At 43.2% G+C, this 19,707-nt stretch overlaps 2 protein-coding genes across 2 annotated transcripts in view; one reads left to right on the top strand and one right to left on the bottom strand.

Annotated features, from left to right (window-relative positions):
* PPP2R3A (protein phosphatase 2, regulatory subunit B'', alpha) overlaps window positions 1-9,044 on the top strand; it is a 46,004-nt gene extending 36,960 nt beyond the window's left edge. Inside the window, exons 10-13 of the mRNA XM_009875540.1 lie at window positions 885-1,060; window positions 2,355-2,473; window positions 4,111-4,217; window positions 8,592-9,044. Coding sequence (XP_009873842.1) covers window positions 885-1,060; window positions 2,355-2,473; window positions 4,111-4,217; window positions 8,592-8,688 — 499 coding nt within the window. The 3' untranslated portion in view covers window positions 8,689-9,044. The remainder of the gene's footprint in view (window positions 1-884; window positions 1,061-2,354; window positions 2,474-4,110; window positions 4,218-8,591) is intronic.
* Window positions 9,045-17,293: 8,249 nt separating this feature from the next.
* On the bottom strand, window positions 17,294-19,411 carry MSL2 (male-specific lethal 2 homolog (Drosophila)). Its single transcript, XM_009875538.1, has one exon. It carries the CDS (start codon window positions 19,149-19,151, stop codon window positions 17,634-17,636), a length of 1,518 nt encoding a protein of 505 aa, XP_009873840.1. The 5' UTR covers window positions 19,152-19,411; the 3' UTR covers window positions 17,294-17,633.
* Window positions 19,412-19,707: the final 296 nt, after the last annotated feature.

Below are 19,707 nucleotides of genomic sequence, written 5' to 3'. Positions count from 1 at the left end.
GATTTGTAGGAAAACTTCACTGTGTCCCTTTGTGAACCCTGCCCCTGCTCCTGGTTGGTACAGCCAGTGGGAGGCTATTGTGCAGAGCTGAACTAGATCTGCACACGATTATTAAGACAAGGAATCTTACAAGTAAAAATTAGAAGAATTATTCATAAATGCAGGATTGAACTACCCAGAGGTGTCGGGAGGATGTAAAGCACAACTGCCTGAAAGCATTGCCCTTCTGTATAAAGTGCGTAGTGTGCCTGCCCCGTCGCTCCCCGGGGTCACTCAGGGACAGCCAGTGTCCTGGGTTCAGAGTTGGTTGTATTTGGACATCTTTTGCTGCTGAATCAGACAGGGACGCTCTAACCTATGTGAGCCAGTTGAGATGCAGCACAGGGGACACTCGCTACAGCTTCCAGGTAAAACAGGTCATGAGCGTGACTGTGCTCACAAGCCACCTATGAGACTAAACAGGAGGTGCTCTTGAGTGTTGGCCTGTGTCCTGATCCTTCCCAAAGGATATTTTCCTGCCTGGTTTTATGCCAGCCTCTGGAAGAAGAGCATTAGAGGATGCCTTGCTGAATAAGACTTGCAGAGTTCGATCCATAGTTCTCTGCACTGTAATTTTTGGTGGCATCTGGTTGATTTTCCATTATCCTACAGTCTGAGCTGCGCTGAAATTCACCATTTGAATGCCAGGGACAGTAGTCAGCAATTTCTACTGAGCCACCTTAATAAGGCAATTCTTCTGCAGGTACTCCATTAAGATGGTCAAAATACTGATATTCCTGAGGTAACTGCTTTGGAAACTTCTGCAAGTGTCTTGCTGCAGTCTCTGCTGTGTGGATTTCCTGGTGCAATGTTACATTTCCACAAGTCCTGTGTCTTTTTCCTAGCATTGAGTACTGGTTTCGGTGCATGGACCTGGATGGAGATGGAGTGCTCTCCATGTATGAACTGGAGTACTTTTATGAGGAGCAGTGTGAGCGGATGGAAGTGATGGGCATAGAACCACTGCCATTTCATGACTTGCTGTGTCAGATGCTTGATCTTGTTAAGCCAGAGAGGGAAGGTAAGTCCTGATTAATAGGAGTTTCCATTCTCTTTGATCTCTGTTGGATTGAGAAAGTAATGTCACTGTGAAACCCATCTATAGGTAAAGCTTTGTGTTAGAATCATGTGGCTGAAATTACTGCACAAGATCAAAGTCACAACAGTGGCTCTTGTGCCATAACATGATGTATCAGGAGCATAACATAAAACAAGCGACCTTGTGAATTAACTTGCTGGATCTGAAGCAACAAGTCTTGTGTATTACAGCTGTGGGATATGCTAACAGTCTAGATTATGAAACAGGACCACCCTCATTCACATTCTTTTATGTTTCACGTGAATGTGTGTCAGGGATTAGGGCTGGGCCGGCCACTAACATGGACAGACGCTCTCTAACCCCCTCTTCCTCCCTCAAAACAACAAGAAAAAGGGAATGAGGCAGAGAGACTTACGGGTTAGAGAAGAAAAACTAGAACAGCTTTAATGAAACAATAATGGAAATAATAGTGAAAAGATAAAAATAAAGAACTATATACAACTATAGATAGTAGCCCGGTATCAAACCTGACTCCCTCCCCCGATAGCAATCCCCACTGGTGCTGCAGAGCAGGAGGCACTGGGGAAGCCCCAGGCTCAGCGGCGGTGGGAGCTGGATGCGGGAACTCAGGATCCGGATCAAAAGCAGGAGGTCAGATGGAGTCCTCTCTGCACACCAGCTGTTGCAGAAAAAGAGCGAAACTCCCGTGATCACTCAATTTATACTAAATATGACGTATATGGGATGGAATACTCTCGTTGGTCATCTGTCCCGAAGGTGCAACCTTTTACTTCCTTGTGACCTCTGTTACTACCCGGCACCCCCAGCGTGGCACACAAGAGCCAGCAGTGGCCTTGGTCACTGTAGCAGTAAGTATAAGCAAGAGCCTTTCTTACCACCAGTCCCAGGCAGTGACTGTAAACATCGGGTGTTATCACTGCCAGTAGCAGGCACTGTCTGCAAAAACATGCTGCTAATTTCAGAAAGTGCAGCCTTTTAGAAGAGACTAAACTGGAAAGTAAAAATCACTAAACAGAACTGGGTTTTTAGCTAAACCAGGACAATGTGAAAGACCTCCATAGGTATGTTAGATTTAAGCCTAGTAAACATACCCACTTATTAAATAATGTTGAAATTTTTACTGACTTGGGGAGGAATTTTGTAATATTTCAGCATACTGGTGTTATAATTAAAACTTTGATAAGACTAACAAGGAACATGTCCAATCTCTAAGTAAGAATTCAGTGGTACAATAACGTGTTGGTTTTTCCTGTAGGAAGAGTAACCCTGCGAGACCTGAAGAGGTGCAGAATGGCTCATGTGTTCTACAACACCTTCTTCAATTTAGAGAAATATCTGGACAATGAACAGAGGGATCCCTTTGCAGTGCAAAAGGTATAAATCACTTTTATTTCTAAATACAGGCCTTCTCAAACCCATCTTTGGAAGGCCACTGGATATAGGGAAAATCCAACTGAATAGAAGAAAACCTCTTTCACAAGTAAGCCAGTCGAACACTTGGAAGAGGTTGCCCAGAGAGGTTATGTAGCTTCTATTCTTGGAGATTTTCAAGATTTGACTGGACAAAACCTTGACACACCTGATCTGACCTCATAGCAAACCCTGATTTGAGCAGAGGCTGGGACTAGAGACCTCCTGGGTGTCTTCCAGCACAAGTTGCACTGCTAGTCTATGATTTGGTTGCCATCACTGATCCAGCAGTGCAGTGCAGCGTGTGATTCTAGAGAGAATTAACAGAAGCTGCTGAGTTGCACCGATTCAGCAGGCTGAAAGAGGGGGGCTCAGCTGCACTGGAAGGGAACCTGGAACTGAAAAGGAGCTGTGAGATTCAGAACTTAACATCCCACTTGTTTCTTCCCACCCTCTGCGCAGCTTCAGTTGTAAATAAGTCACCTACATATGAAGATTCATTAAACATCTGAGTTGGAGTCTGATCCTTAAAACAGCACTAGCAATTTCCCCATAGCCTAAAGAGAACCAGAGAGACAGCCCTCCTTTACAGCACAGCTCTGTCATCAGGCCGCACGGGCAACAGCCTGGGTGGAAGGTTTGGGTGTTGCAGATTGTGCCTGGTTATCAGCCCGCTTGCACTGTCATTCATCATCCTTTCTTACCAAGCAGAGAAAATACAATAGACTGCAGATTTGTTTTCTGCAGTTGCTGCTCATCGCTAGCTGTTGGATTTTCAGAGACTTGACTTTTGTCAGCTGTCAGTGTACAGTCCCTCACTTTTGGCTCTCCTTGCATATCCACTGAAACCAGATGTGACTGCAGCTTAAAGACTGTCTCCCGGAACGCTCTTATCTGGTCAAAGTAGATTAAAGTGGAGGGGGTGCCAAAACCAGCTCTGCTTCCCTCCCAGCTGTTCCCACGTAACCTGTAAGAGGAACTTTGTGGTTCCATGATTCAAGGCTTAAATATATCCCAAGCCAGAACCAACCTACCTTTTGTTTGTTTGTTTGAACTGGATCATCATAAGAGCAGTCAAGTGGGGTCAGGGGGATAACTTACTTACCCCATCTTATCGTAAATGGCAGAGGGCTAAATGTTTATAGTAAGGATGTTATTCTGTAACCTTTCCTCAAACTTTCCTAAACTTAGCAAACTCTGAAGAGTTCCTCAAAAGATCAGTTACAATTAACATGTGAATAAAGATTTTAAATAACTAAATTCTTTAACCAGTTACAGAGTGCACAGATGCAGGGCTTGCTGAGCCAGAGCAAAGAAAATGTACTGTTATTAATGTTGCGCATTTCTGAAATGAAGCAGGCTCAGTTTGTTGGCAGTTCAGGTCGCACGCTGGGCTTTATAGACCAGGGGATATATTTTTTCACAGTAATTTATGTGCAGGTGCTAAAAGCTTAGGATAATATCAAATCTTTCAGTTAAGGCCATTTTTGACTAGCTGTTTCCATACAGTTGCTTACCATTCCTAGAATTACTCTTTCACATATCTACACCTGCAGTAGAGAGGTATGGACATAGTTCTCTTGACTGTCTGATCTCTTTAGGACATTGAAAATGATGGCCCTGAACCCTCTGACTGGGACAGGTACGCTGCTGAAGAGTACGAGATTCTTGTGGCTGAGGAGTCTGGGAACGAACAGCTGCAAGAAGGGTAAGCAGAGGCGTTGTGCTGCCCAAGGGGGCCACAGTTTGGCTCCAACCAAGGTTTAGTAGGAGCACGTCAATGCCGCTTTTAACAGGGGTGGTGGGTTAGCTGACTTAGTGTTTGTGCTCAACACTGAAGCATGTGAAGCCTGAAAACAGTTGCTCCAGAAGGTAAGAGTGGTGGATTTGTGGATTTGTCACAATAGGCTTCTTTGTGGGCGGCATTTGAATCGACTACACACACTGCAGTCGTAAAGATAGCTGGAAAAAGGACAAAGCCTTTTTCTTCCAGCAGCCATACAAAAAAAGACATCAAATTGACTTTTGCTGGTCTTGGCCATGTATTGACCATGTCACATGATCATAGATTAGAAGCTGTAGCTCTGTTAGATTTATTATACCTAGCAAAGACTTTCTTTAGTCAAACAATTTTGCTTTCTGCCCAACTCTGTATTCTTATTAGTCTGTGTTTCAACTTCTCCATTCTTTTACTAAGCTTGTTGAGACTTTTTCTTTAAACCACTGTTATTTTCTGCAATACCTACACTCATTTGTGCAGCCTTCTATAAAATTACAGACAGACACTCCAACTATCCTTAGAATCAATGAATTTAGGCAGAGCAGTTGCTCCAGAACCTCTCTGTCCACAAGGGCTTGCTGCAAAGGCTCCTAATGGAAACTAAGTGAAATTAACTGTTAGATTTCTGTCTGTGTTAGTATCTTCTTGGGAATATTTCTCTGGAAGTCTGCAGGTTAATAGAACAAACATCCAAAGAATGCTTACCCCATGGTAATCTTGCATGATTCAGGATTTCATCCATTCTTGAACAGTATTTGTGGAGCCTTTACTCAGAGCCACTTACTCAACCAAGTAAGACCACTGAGAAGATTGTGTAATTTTCAGAACTTCCCACACTTGAAAGTGCTTGGGATAACAGTAGCACCTACTAATTAGCCACAGAGATTTGCAAAGCTATTGAGAGCTCTGTTTTCCTCTCTCCCTGTGATGTGCATCCAAACAGCTATGGGCTCTTCCCTCATCTCCTTTGAGCTGCCTTGCCTTTCTGTGGCCTTCACAATGGAAGATGAGGTAACACAGGATGGAAGATAAAACTGCTGTTTCCCTGCCGCTGCTCTGCAACACCTGTGTCCTCAGCACAGGAAAGAAATAGGAGGTCTGCCATAAAGGCTTTGCAGGACCATGAATCCCCAAACTCGCCAAAATCAGAGGAAAAGGGGCAAGTGATACCAGATTTCTGAAGTCTTGTTTGAAACAGCTCTGTGTCTTCCTCTAAAGAGCATGTCAGCAACCTTGCTGCTTGCTTTTAAGAGCCCCTGAAAAGCTCTGTAGTCATGGCAGCAGGATTAGATCTCATTTGTGCAGCATAGCAACAGACCACGCAGGAAAAAAAGGAAGGGAAAAAGAAAAACAAAGAGCTGGATGCCCAGACAAATTTGCCAGAAACAGGCATTGAGGTTTTGCACATACATTATTTCTGCTTTCCTTTGAGGATGAGAGAAACAGAGAGCAGGGACAAAACCAAGATAATTTATGAGCTCTATGAGAGACCCAAAGATTTCTCTCTTAAGTTAGCTGGCAGAATCTGAAATCTGATTTTTCTGTTACTAATACGTTTGAAAGAAATCATCATTCAGCAATCACAGATGAATTAGTCAGTGTGTAGCGCTCTTGTGACCTAGCCCTCTGGATGGAAGGTTTCTAAAACCAGGCAGTGTCTGTCTAACTGTCTGCAGGCTTGCCCGTGAGAGAGTACTGCTCTTTGAAGAGGAATCTCAAGACATAGTAAGATACTCAGAGCAACTTCGAGGATGCTGTGACCATTGGCACCTACAGTCACCAAAAATAAGAGAAAGGTGTTGTCTTGCTCAAAACAGCAATGAAGCACCATGTTCCACTGAAAGCTGATCTGAACACTTCTCAGCCATGCTCTGCTTCATACATCCATGAATGAGATTCAATTAAGAGACTCTGTTCCCTGGTGAATATATACACACTTTGTTTTTTTTGAAGGCAGAACCAAGAGCTGAATCTGGCTGACATGAGCTCTTTGTGCAGATACAAGCATTGGTTTGTGGAAACCCTTTCTTGCAGTCCATGCTATGGCCTGCTTGGCAGAACTGCTTTGTTCACAGTTCCAGAAACCAGTTTCAGCCAGCTGACGTACAGGGAAGCCACAATTGCCTTCATGGAAAGAAAATCTTTCTCCATAGGCAGGGAAGTAAGAAGGAAGAGGCCATCTTTTATCAGCCGCTGATAGGAGAGAATCCTCTTCACCCGAGCCAACAAGGACAAAGGCCACAATGCACACCAACCCTGCTCAGAGGCAAATAGTTGGGACAGAGACATGGGATCAGATGATGTTGGTTTAGGAAGCTTAGCTTGTTCTTCTTGCCTCCCTCAAGCTGGCTGATGGCTCAGTTTCTCCCTTTCATAAACCCAGCAGCATAGAGAAAGGAAAGGGGGAAAGAAGGACATTACTGAGCCACTCAGTGACAAAATATGCATTTGCCAGAGGAAGGACAAAGAATTTCCTGGGGTAATTTGCCTTCTCTGAATCATCTAGAGTTGCCAAGGTTGAGTCTTGAGGAATGGGTGTAAAATCTACATGAGTCCATGCACCTGTGAAGTTTTGAAACTGGCCTGGAAGGAGAGAATGTGATTATCTTTAGTACTAATCTTGTGGAAAACCTGTCCCTTGGATGCTTCCTAGCCATAAAGGTTTGCATTTTTTCCAAGATGGGAAAGGCAGGCACTGTTGAGCTTGAACAAGCAAAAGAATGAAGTGGAAAAGGACAAAGGGAAGCACCTTTTGAAGCAGACATCAGAAGGTTTAGTCCAGAAGCAAAAGGCACTGGAAAAAATTTCCAATGAAGCTCCAAGTGCTAGCAGATTTGGCAAAGCTAATATAGGAAAGCGGTCACATTCCATGTATAGGAAAAGAGGGAAGAAAGCTAATAGCAGTTCATAAAATTGAAGAAAAAGGGGGATATAAAAGGAACATTCTTAATAACAGCATTCAAATGGAAACAGAAGTTTTCCTCAGCTGCATCATGTTAAACCAAGGAGACATTAGAGAAATCGAGGCACACACCAACATGCGCAGTCCATTCCCAGGTGGGGAGTGCCGGGGAGGCAGGGCCACGCAGGCTTCCAACAGAGACCACTTCAGCAAGAAGTGTGCATCTTCTGTACTTCTTGGTATCCTCACCTGCATGGTCAGAATAGCTCTTGGTGTAGGATCTAGACTGTTGTTTCCCTTCTCCCACTTACGCAAGGATCCAGAAGGTGACAGAGCTACTAAGCAGGTGCTTTCCTTTATGGAAGAAAAGACAAAAATGTTGTCCAGGAAGATCTCTGTGCTGTCTGTCTCTTCTTCATGTAGGGATCACCAGACTTACAGCATAGAATCCTCCCCACAGCAGGACATATGTACTGGCAGACTCCCAAGGATTTGCTGTGCCTACATATGGATTAGTGAAAGGAAAAACAGCTCAAGAAGTGGTAGACAATTCTATCGTGGCACCACCCACGCTGGGGTATCAAAGGAGTTAACCTTTCTTGTGGAACAGTTCACTGAACAAACTAGAGCTATTCCTGTGCTCACCCTTGGAACACCTGCTGCAACGTAAGCAGCGCTGCTTTCAGAACAAAGGCAGAATTTTGATTTCTTGGGAACCCTGAGAAACTAACATGCAGTGTGCTGAGGCTGGAGGAAAGACATCTTAAAAGTGCAGTTTCTCAGAAACAGACATAGGATGAGAGCCCCAAAGTGGTGTCCTCTGATGCAGAGCACAGAACCCAACCAGCCCCAGTAGTGCAACTGGCTGAGGCTGAGAATTCACAGCCAAGCCTCCCTGGGCCATAAATGCAAAGACCTGGGTATTAACTTCAAACCAAGTGAGAGAGAAATATGACAGCAAGACTACAATTGCTCTTCTGTGGATGTCAAAACATATCCTAAGCCAGAAGATTCCTTGGAAAGCAGGTGTTTTTGAGCAAACCGTACCTCCTCTAGGGCCTGGACATGTGGCTGGACGACTTGATTTTACACTGAACTATTAAGGTTATTGTGAGTTACTGCTGATTATCACTGAACCTGGATTGAAATTTTGTAATGCTGAACACCAGTGAAAATTGTCCAGAACTTAAAAATGAGGATGGGAGCATCAAGTCATGTCAACTGTCAGAACATGGATTACTACCGCACTGTTTTCAATGCCTTATGAATATCCTCCTCGAGGTTAACATCTTGCATGCTGCTGTATTTTAGCCAGCTGGTTTAGTAGCCGCTGACATAACCTACCTGAAAACGCTTTCCCCAAAACACAACTTTTAAAGACATACCTTTTATCTTTGCAGATCATTTGAAGACGACTATGACACAGATGAAGTCTTATCTCCCCCTGAAACTGGAGACAAGTCAGACAAACTAGTTATCTCAGATCTCTCAGCATAGAGAAATGGAAGACCTGTAATCAATATCTTTCAAACTGGATAGTGTTCAGTCCCAAGACACTTAGGGATTTTTCTTAAATCCGTCATTGGCGCAATGTGCTTTATTTTGTACACTGTAACTTGAGAACCCTTTTTTTCCTTCCTGTGTAACGGAAATAAGATAATTTCTATAAAAAGGCATTTTACAATGTGTTACTGTGCACACTCATTAAAAATGGTGATTGCACCTTGTTTCATTTATATATAAATTCTGTTATGTCCCCAGATGTGCAATAAATGCCAGCATCTTATGATTAACTGTAAGAACTGCATGCAACTCCTGCAGTGGTTGTTTCTCAGTCAGTTCAGCCCTGTGCCATTCTGCCCCCTTGACTTCATACTAGGAGTGACAGAAGAGCTGCCAAACTAACTTAAATGTATGTCTAGAAATCTTTTAAAATGCAAGTCACAATGAAGACTTTTTTTTTATTTTGTTTTGTTCTTTTTTCCTATTGTCCTGGAAACCAAGGCACCATCCTTGCATGGTAGGAGAGTGAAGTAGCCTTTTGTGCTTTGAACCACAAGCCCTGACCGCTGATACTGGACGTACTTTACTTGTATGAATCTGTGGACAGTTAAAGAACTACGTGATGTAATTTTCCTCTAACAATTGGAGATGTAGTTAAGATTTCTACATATTTTTCTGTGCATAAGAGGATCTTCCTCAGGCTAGTGTTGTCTCTGTAACTAGCACCTTTACCGGAAAAGACAGCTGCTGTTTAGCTGGTGTGTTGAAAGCGCTGCATCTCCTGTGCACTGTGTTCTCTTTGTCTGGTCCCTGTGTTCTGTTCTCGTCTTGCTAACCTGTGGCCTTCTCCGAGAGACCAAGTTGAGATAATGAGAAAGAAAACCCAACCCTGACTGTGTGCTAAATTTCTGTTACTAGAGAGATCTTTTAAGGTAAAGGAATTAGTCTGTGATGTTGCCAAAAATTTATTTTTCACCTGTAAAGTAGGCCTTGGTCTCAGAGAGGAAATGCTGCAACTAATGAATTCTTACTTTAAGTGCAAAATTAAACTGACTTTGCCCACAGAAGCACAACTGGCATCTCTAGTACTAGCATAGGCTCTGCTGCTGGAGCTGTTCCTCCTTTCCAACAACTGCCTGTGATTCAGCACAGAGGTGATTACAACATATTCCTACCCGTCCCCAGTTTTAGCCATCGTAGATACACAAATACAGCTGGCACTTACCTTCTCCAGCTTGGGACAGGTTTCAGCTGTCATGTTTTATTTCAACAGTCATAACTGTGCCCAGATACATAATGCTTGGTTGGTATGTATATGCTGTATTTCCTCTTATCTCACTGTATGAATCTCAAGCCATGCCTCCTCAGGACATTCCTGCCAGAGGACCTGGGAGACAACTGCCAAGACCAGGATCCCATCCCCAAGCGGGCACCTCTGTGCCTGCGCTGAAGGCAGAACCCGTGCAGTGACCAGATGACTTGGGTATTACACGTGCATGCTATTAGCCTGGTGCATTTTGTAGCTAGAGACAGTAGCACAATCGAATATTAATCCCTAGATGATACCTCTGAGCTGTTAATAACCAAGTAAATAATTGACTGGTCACTACAATGCAGCTTCAACTTTTCCAGGAGCCTTTGAAGCGTAACACCTGCCTCCCGATGGCCTGGTGGGATGTACGGCTGCATTGTTGAGGTTAGTAACTCTCTCCTCAGGATCAAAATCTGAAAGCGAGGCATTTCCAGTTGTAATGGGTTTGGAGACGAATTTTCTTTTTCTTGAACAAAGCTGCTGTTTTATCCAGATGCATATACACACCCAGGATCCTGGATTTGATATCTGGAAAACTTCTAGATGTCCAGGTTCTTAGCAAAGGCACTGCAAGGTAACTTCCATTCCATAATAAAAGATGTAAGCAGGGAGCACTCTAACCAAACCATGATAAGCCTCTTTAAATGCAACAAGCACACAAGAGTGTCTCTGTTCAGCACTAGGGTGTTTGAAGCCCATCTCCGTCATCACTATGACCTTGTACTGAGGATGAGTGCCCAAACGCAAAATTGCAGAAGAAACAACTGCAGAAATGAACATGGGGTGGAAGTCCCACAACCGCTAATTGTAACCAGCTCCGTCCACTTTTTACCAGATTGAGCCTAAGGAAAGCCATTTCCTATTTCTCTTCACTGCCCAGGTCCAGCATGGCCTTTTAGTTGGTGAAAACTTTACATCTTGCCAAAGACAAAGAGTCCTCAAAGGAACAAAAAGAACCTGACCTAATTCTAGGCTGAAATTGAACCTTCATGTCACCTCACCGTTGTTAGCTTTCAACTCTTTGAGCAGCAGTACTGGACTGCCCAGTTTGCCAATTACGTAAAGCTTTATTCCAGAATAACTAAGTGATTGTCTCTGTAAGGTTTTAACCTGAGATAGCCCTCACGCCACAGAGAAAAGAAGCTCCCCTAGCGCCACACAGAATAATAGAATAATTCAGGTTGAAAGGGACATTCCTAAGTCTCCAGACATTCTTCTTCAACAACAGGGCAGCATCAAAGTAAGAGAAAGTTTCTTAGGACCTCATCCAGCTGAGTTCTGAAGAGTCTCCATAGATGGTGATTCTACAGCCTCTCCATATATTGCATCTTCTCCTCCTCCCTAAGGGAGTTCAGAGCAACATCCTTTCCCCAGAAGGATATATATTACTGGGAATGCACAATTTCCTTCTCACGGGAGGAGGGAGTTAGATGAAGGACTCAAGGACTCGCCAGTTGAGCAAGTGCCGCCCTGTTCTCAAGGACCAGGTGTGTGTTGGGAAGCAGATGCAGCCCATGATGGACTATAACCGTAATTCAGCAGCCACATATGGATTAGTAAAGGAGGTTTTCTGCACCCCATTTGTGACTTCATCCTGTCCACAGCTTCTCTTGATCGGAGGTTTCCAAATCTGCAATAAGTGAGCAAGGTCCTGCATAGCTTTTCTTTCTGGGGTGGTCAAAACAAAAGAAGACAAGGATGTTTGTGACTACAGACATCAGGACATGCTCAGCTGCAACACACCGCAGCGTCTGAGGTCAGCAAGGTCTCCAGAGTGAAGAGACCCAAGAATCACTGCACAGAAAACTTGCAGGAATCCACATCACTCCGACCTGGCCACCCCTCCCCAACTGTCAGTGCCACTCTAGCTGTTGCATACTTTCAAAGACAGATCATGCATTTTTCGTTGTAAATCCAGCTCAGACTGATGTCTGTTGTGAACTGGATTCTTTTTCCTTATGAGTAGTCAGAAAAGTAAAATCCAGTTTTGCATGGTAAAAAAACAAAACTGTTTGTGTTTGTTCTTTCTGGTCTGCTTTTGTCTAGCAAAATGAAGTCCTTATATCCTTACAAAGCCCTTGCTTTTCATTGTTATATTCACAAATACTCTCTCTCTGCAGTACTAAGATTGGAGATGTGGCTCGATACAACCACGTGCCATTACTGCTGGAATGGTACTAGCCTGATTTCTTCTTTTTTCCTTGTGAAATCTCGGTAGCAATTGCGACGTTACTGTTTTCATGGGCAAAGCTCGGGCCCTGGCACGGCTCCCCCTGTGCCTGCCTGCCTGCCTGCCACCGCGCGGCACTGTTGCAAAACAGACACGGACAGCAAAAATAAAAAAAAAAAAAATTCCAGTCAGCCTCAGGTTTACAGAAAAAACATTGCGGAAAAACCTTCCTGTGCTCCTGAACTGAGGATTTAAGAAAGCTGACTCGGCCTGCTCTAGCGAAGGCACTGCGCTTACTTACTGAAACAGAATAGGCCTGAAAGGCCAAAAAAAACCCGAAAAAACTGAAGCATCACGTTAATGGTATGTATTTTTGGAGTACGGCATTTCTAAATTGCAGAATCTTAGGTCTATGCAATCCAAAATGAACCTCAATAAAGAGCATGAGCCGCTGTGAGAAAAAATATAACTGCTTTTGTTATACCCTTTTGTTCTAATCTCTTCTCCATACCATGGGGTGATGGTTTTAGAAACTGAATATTTAACAATAAAGGTTCTCATACTTTTAAAAAGTAGTTTGGAGACATTTTGTGCTGGCATGGTTTTATCTTTGTATTTTTACTTTGTATTTTTTTCCTTTTTTTTGGCAAATAAAGGACTTTTGAATTTAAAAAGCAAAACCTGTCTCCTAGTGGTGGGGTAAAGCATTACTGATCACTTCATCTGCCGCTGCCCCAGAATTGCCTTCCCTGCTACTGCTAAGCTCGCACCACCCAGATACCTGCCAGCAAGCCTGCCAAGGCCAAAACTTCATGCTTTCTTCTCAAAAATCCCAGGGAAAAAAGCAGTCTGACCGCTTCCTCACATCTTCATCCTCAACACAGAGCACTACCCTTGTGGTGAATTACCAGAATGCCAAGCTCTCTCATTCTAACCTGTTCTGGGAAAAATACGGTATCTCCTGGATCTTTTGCAAGTGGAATTAAGGAGAAAAAAAGTATATTTAAAAAAAAAGTCAAAAGAAAAGGATAATGCCTTTTCCAATTTCCTTATATGCAAATGCTCAAGCTTAATCACTGTATCATCATATTACTTCATCTGCGAGACTGACAGGGCAGCCGTCTCTGCTGCGCCTCAATTTGTATACAGCACAGTCGCGTTTCAGTGGTGACCCTGGGGTTTCCTCAAAATATGAGAGGCCCCTCCATTTGAAAAATTAGTTAAGACCACACAAAGAAAATGCGCTTGCGACATTACCAGTACTACCTTAAACAGTATTGTCTACCTGTCTTAGAGAATTCCATCAGCCCCACCACTTACTTGGAATGATTGTAACATACAAAGCTGCTCTGTTTCACTTCTCAGAGAGTCAGTTAGCAATGGAAAGTAGTTTTATAAATATAATTCATATGAAAATTGAATACATTAAAAAAGTCTGGGGGTGGATGCTTTTATTCTGGATCACACCAGAATCTTTGCAACATTCATGTGCCACATCTGTAAGTGCTTTTTCTTGGAAGTCTATCAGAGTTCCGTGAACAAGCAGCTCCTTGCTGTGCCAGAAGGACCTGCCCTGGAAGGCTGGCTTTTCAGGTTTTACTTCAGACTGCCGCTACACCGTGCATCTACAGGGGTTTTTTTCCTCACACTACAAAATGTTACGGTGCTTGCAGGGGAGCAGCTTGTAAGCTGACACAATGACACCAGTGGAAGCAGCTGCGCAAGGAAACATCTGTTACCTGCCTCTTCGGTTTGTGATAATGGTTTAAAACTTGTGCAGGATCAAGAATATCTACGGGGAGTTCACCAGGAGGAGGGGTCTGTTGTGACCCTGTTGTTTGCAGGCACTGCACTGCAGGGTTAGACCAGCCTCAGAACAAGAACATCCCCTGCATGAATGAACTGCTGGAAGAGCAGCAAGGTCAGTGCGATCCAAGTGTTCACCTCCTGTTCTACCTGTCCCTCCTCCCTCCAGGATTTAATCCCAGCCAGTGATTTCACTGATGCGTGATACATGGAAAGAGCTTGCCCACTCATAATCAGTTTAGGTATCTTCTCTTTCTTGAAAGAACATCTTCCACATGTTCAGATCTGGATGGTCACAAGCACTAGACTAATTTTGTACCACTACACATGATAAAAAAATCCACCCCTTTGAGGAGCAGCTCTGTTCTTTCCATCTTTGCAACATGTTTTCAGGCAGGAAGAGCCCCACAGCAAACCTGACAAACAGCTGCTTTTTCCTTCTGATGCAGCTCTGCAAACGACAGGATTTTAATAAAGTTTGGAAGTTAATCATCATCGTCAAGAAGACTGGGAAGAAAGCTGAAATACCACACACTTCCTGTATGAAAAGAAATCCCCAAGCAGCCTCCTCTGTGCTAACATGGAGAACAATTCCCCAAATCCATAGCACCACAGGAGGAACTCCTGGGTCGATGGCAACTGGTGAACTCCCACCAGCCCAAGCTAAGCTGGAGCTAAACTTCCCAGATCCTCAGAACTGATGGTCAGCGATTCCCCAGGGCTTCGCCGCAGACGGTCACTTGGCAGGGAGCAAGTCCTTGCTCTGGGCTGCCTCGGACAGTTTTCCAGTTTTCCTTCCCTCAACTCTCTCTGACCACAACCAGGGCTGGAAGGTCCCAGATCAGTATATGCCATAAACTGGGAAGTAAGGCTTTTCTAACTAGAGCCACTGCAATTATTTGCAGCAACATTATGATCCTTTCCATTACTCAACTTATTCAAGAACAACTAGCCAGGAGGTTAGGAAAACCAAAGCGAGCCAACCCTAATTTAAACAATTACAGAATTAGTCATCAACAGACCAAGTAGTATTTAGACAACAAGTTCAACATATGCCACACTGATGCCCTCAGCAGTTGCAAAATAGAATTAGAAAACTAACATTTATTAAATCAATTTGAATTTTAATACACATTTCAAGAACGTGGCAGCATAAAAGGAAATGTTTTTTTAGAAACAACCTGAATCTACCATTTGCAATTTTACATTAATGATCAGGGCTCTCCTGTCGACGGTTCCAAAACACACTTGACCTAGATTCTCCAACTTTTGGTACCATATGTAATGCAGCAGTGAGATAGTAAAGATTCCGAGTACTCCCACATTTCTGGAGCAAAGACACTATGTATTTAATGAAAGTCCTAGCAAATGTACCATCAACAATCTCAGCAAAACTTAACAGCTCTGCAAAAGAATTCAGAAACACCCCATGCTGTGCAGTTCACTCCCATAAATCAGACTCTGGTTTGGCTACTTTTCTTACACGTAGTGGACTAATAAACAGATTTACATTAGTAGGTCATGATCAAACCACCAAATTAGAAAATGGTAGGATCCTTCTGGGTCAACACAAAAATCACATACAAGTTTAACTAAATACATTTTAATAGGACATCATTAAATCTCATGAGGGCTAAAAACCACAGGGTACTTGGGTTGGCAAATAAAGACAAGGATACTAAGAAGCATTTTCCACCATTTACTCGTTATCAAAAATATTTTTCAACTCTTCTTGCAAAACAAAAACAAAAAAGTACAGACTGGACACGTACATCACATTTTTCTTCCTATGGCTTTAACCCCCCACCCTACCCACCCCACAAAAAAGACGGGGGGAGAAACAAACCAAAACCAACAAAAAGATCGACCACATTCACAGGAAATGACACCATGGTACACTACAAAACAAAAGGAGGTGTCATTTGTGTCCAAAGGTTTTTGCTTATTTCTTAGGTGAGGAACCATCATTGTACATGCTTTGTGCCAAATCAAAATACACCTAACGTTAGCTCAGAAAGCACTGCAGCGTTCATCAGATGAATAAAAGGAAAGATGGAAGCAGTAAAGTAACTAAAAAAATTCACATACTATTTAACATGCTGTTGAAACAGGAATTGCCTTTTAAATTAGAAGGTAATGGTGTGTGTTCTAGTCAGCCCATGTTTAATTTGTGCTGTATCATACAAAGAGGAGAAATTTCCGCTTTCACAAAGTAATCCGACTTTTTTAGGCTGCCAACGAAGCCCTAAATGCAAGACTAAATTCCTCCGCTTGTACTCTTATTTAGAGATTACGCTGAAATAAACTATTTCTGCATAAAGCTGAATTCCTACAAAAGGCGCTTTCATTTTAACACTTTGCGAGATAAGCTCTGACAACTTTGTGTTAGTTTTCTCTTTTAGAGCCTTTCAGCCCAGGGTGAAAAGCACTAACCTTCAAAAACTACTTTCAATGTATTAGGGAAAAACGAGATCGATTCTGGGTGGAGTGAGTTCTATAGCTTTTCCTGTCTAACAAACATCCAAAATATTTGACCTTAGATAGCGATTGATTTTCTGCCCCAGCTGAAAGATGCCTGTCAGCAAAGAACGATCCTCGAGGGGATGGGTCCCAGGTCTCCTGTGATACAAGCTTTAAAAAAACCCAAACAAACCAAAATCCCCAATGGTTGCAACTGCTGTAGAAGACTCCGTGTACCCCAGGCACTGATTGGCAGTACGCACAGGAATACCAGCCAGGGAGTCTCTCTGTAACCCACAAACCCCTCTCTTTTCTCTAGATGCAACGGCAGTAAAATCAGAATGGGGTGGGGGAGGACATAATGGTGCTAATAAAACTTGAGTCTTCTTTGCCTACAAGTGATCTTCTCACTCCAGCCAAAACAGTAACATGTCAACCAAACGGAGGTGGCACAGAGGGCATAACTGATCGGGAACGTGACCTGCGGAATTGTCAAGGAAACAAAAAAACCCAACAGACGAGTGATGCTGTTAACGGGGACGGCGTACCCAAGTCAGCAGTCTGACATTCACATGTACCCAGCTGATCGTCCTGGCCCTTGTGCGGAGACAGAGCTGCTTTTTGGGCTATTACTTTCCTAAACGTATTACTAAACTTTTTTAGTTTTAAACTGTTCCATAGAGCAGATAATCACTTCTCCCCACAGGAAATTATCTACTCTTTCTGGACTGTATGCTCCAGCTCAACGCTGCCTTTCCTACAAGAATATCAGGTGATTTTCTAGTGATGGTGACTGTAACTAATCAATAATTACTCTTCTACACCATATCTAGCACAGTTTAGATGGACTAACTAGATACCACCTCTCTACATTTAAGCAGAAGCTTTGACTGAGCACAAAGCATGACCAAGTACAATGAGGTTAATGTATTCCTTGCCAAAGACCTTGTGATAAAATCATTTACATCAGCAATTGATCTCAAACTATGAGGTGCTGTAAGAACTAAAAACAGTTTTAGGGTAACTCCTCCATTATCTGCAACTATTTCCCAGACACTAATACACATAACATAGCAATGAAAAACACTTGATACAAGTGATCTAAACGCAGGAGCTCCAGCAAGTTAAACAGAACCATAGCTGCCTTAAAACTGTAGCAGTTCCCCTCCTGACGGCAGGGAAAAGAAAGATTCAGCAGTCATATCTCATGTCTATAGCTTCATCCAAACTTTTATCATCGTGTGTACTGGCAGCTAAAAACGTAGTTACTGGTGACCCTGTCACATTGATTACACTGGTGCTTGTGCTGGCATTGCGCACCGCAATGCTTGTCACATTAATGCCCAAAGTAAGCCGAGTCTGCTCCAAGGCCTTTTCTGGCACTGCAAATGCCTCCAGCTTCTTCTCCCCGTTAGCCATGTATGAGTTTTGGCAGCCACGGCATATGCAGTCAAGGCAGGCTTTGCGGTTAGAATAGCAAGGGCAGCGTTGGCCACGGCATGTAAGAACACTTGGATTTTGGGTGGCACGACCACATTTACACCCTTTCTTTTCTTGTGGCTTTTTATACACAGTTTTTGTTGGGCTTCCTGGCATAACGTTACTGCTAGGAACTTTCTCCTTTGCTTTGTCTTTTGTTTTCAGCACCCCCGGTTTGGCTTTCGGGTGAGATTTCTTAGGAGCATGTTCTAAATTCTTTTTCATGCTTTTGTTAGACAGGAGCACAGTTTTGCTTATTTTGGGAGTAGTGCCTCCGTTGGGTACAGTTGCAATAGGCTGCAAAGACATTTTATTTTCCTGTTTCACTGTTACGGGAGCCGATGCTCCCAGTGTTGGGCCACAGATGATGCTGGAAATGGGCAGAGGTTGAACCTTTTCACTGTCGCTTTCCGATCGAGATCGCTTTCTGTTTAACTTAACTACCTTAGGCGTCGCTGCTGTACAGGAGATTCCGTGAGGAGAAGCATCTGTGGACATGAAAATGTTATGGCTAAGAGGTGGGGGAGAAAGCTGAAGGAAAGGGCCATTAGTCATGTTTGTTTCCAAGCTGGGCTGCAAATTAGAATCGCAGACTTCAGTATTTGAGACGGTCTCTAAGCTCCGGAGAACTTCCTCGACGCTAAGGAGAAGCGAGCCTCCTGGTTTTATGTCTTCGCTGAAACTGCAGATGTCAATGCCTGTTGTACACAAGTCACTGGTAGACACTGTATCACACACAGGCTGCAGGCTGCTAGAGATATCCTCAGTTTTTATAAACTCTCCAGTACTACAGACATCAATGGTGTTCGCGTGTTCGGGAGAAGGAATATTCACTCCGAGTTTATCTACCGAAAGCCCATTACAATTGGGCAACCCGTTGATAACAGAAGCTCTAATATCGATGTTGTGTGTGCTTTCAGGTATCGACGTAAAACTAGCTGGAGGGTCAGTTGTGAGTTCTGAGGTCGAAGGTACTGGGGAATGTGTCAAACACAAAGCCAAGGCTGTATCAGAAGATTTTTCCGTCTCTTCATGGAGTGGTGATCCATCTTTGAGCAAAGCCAGAAGATCTGCAGAACAATCAACTGCTTGGATAATATCTCGTGCCAATGGAGTCTGCGTTATGTATTCGCAGAGTTTCTTATAGCAGTTCACTAAGATGCTTAACTGCTTATTCTCCTCAAACTGTTCGTAGTCCTTGCACCAGCTACATGACGGTTTCATCATCATCTTCTTGCCTTTACACGTTTTGCAGACATAATGCTGACATGTAGAGTTGGTGGGAGCAATAGGGTCTTGTAGCAAATTTCCTAAGGAAAAAAGAAAGAGAAAGATTACAACAGACCCAAGGCAGGTTTCCAGGATAGCATGGGATGAATTTTTTGTACTATCAAAAAAATTGCCTGAAAAAGTCCAGTAAGTTACAAGAAAATGTACTATCCAAACAGTAGCCTATAAAAATGTTCACAGCTGCCATATTTGGTTTTGAAATACTAAAAAGAAAATTTTTAGAAGAAAACCACATCATCATTTCTTGTGCTGCTGCAGCCTTTAGAAACACTCTCAAACACTACAAATGCCCTCATCCCCTTCTGCACCTTCTTCCATTGAAGCTTACAAAGCATACAACATTTCTATGAATTTACCAACAATAAACTCCCATGAAGAGCTACTACAGAGCTTTTCATTAAATTAGTGAAAACAAATGGCAATGGAGCAGAGGGAAACTCTAAAAGGAACGTAAAAATTATGAAATATCAACCCAAAAGGAAAAAAGACATGGCAG

Source organism: Apaloderma vittatum, unplaced genomic scaffold (genome assembly GCF_000703405.1).
Source record: "Apaloderma vittatum isolate BGI_N311 unplaced genomic scaffold, ASM70340v1 scaffold11118, whole genome shotgun sequence".
In the NCBI taxonomy this organism is placed as follows: Eukaryota; Metazoa; Chordata; class Aves; order Trogoniformes; family Trogonidae; genus Apaloderma; species Apaloderma vittatum.
Note: the sequence above shows the minus strand (reverse complement) of the source record. Positions and strands in the feature narration are given on the sequence as shown.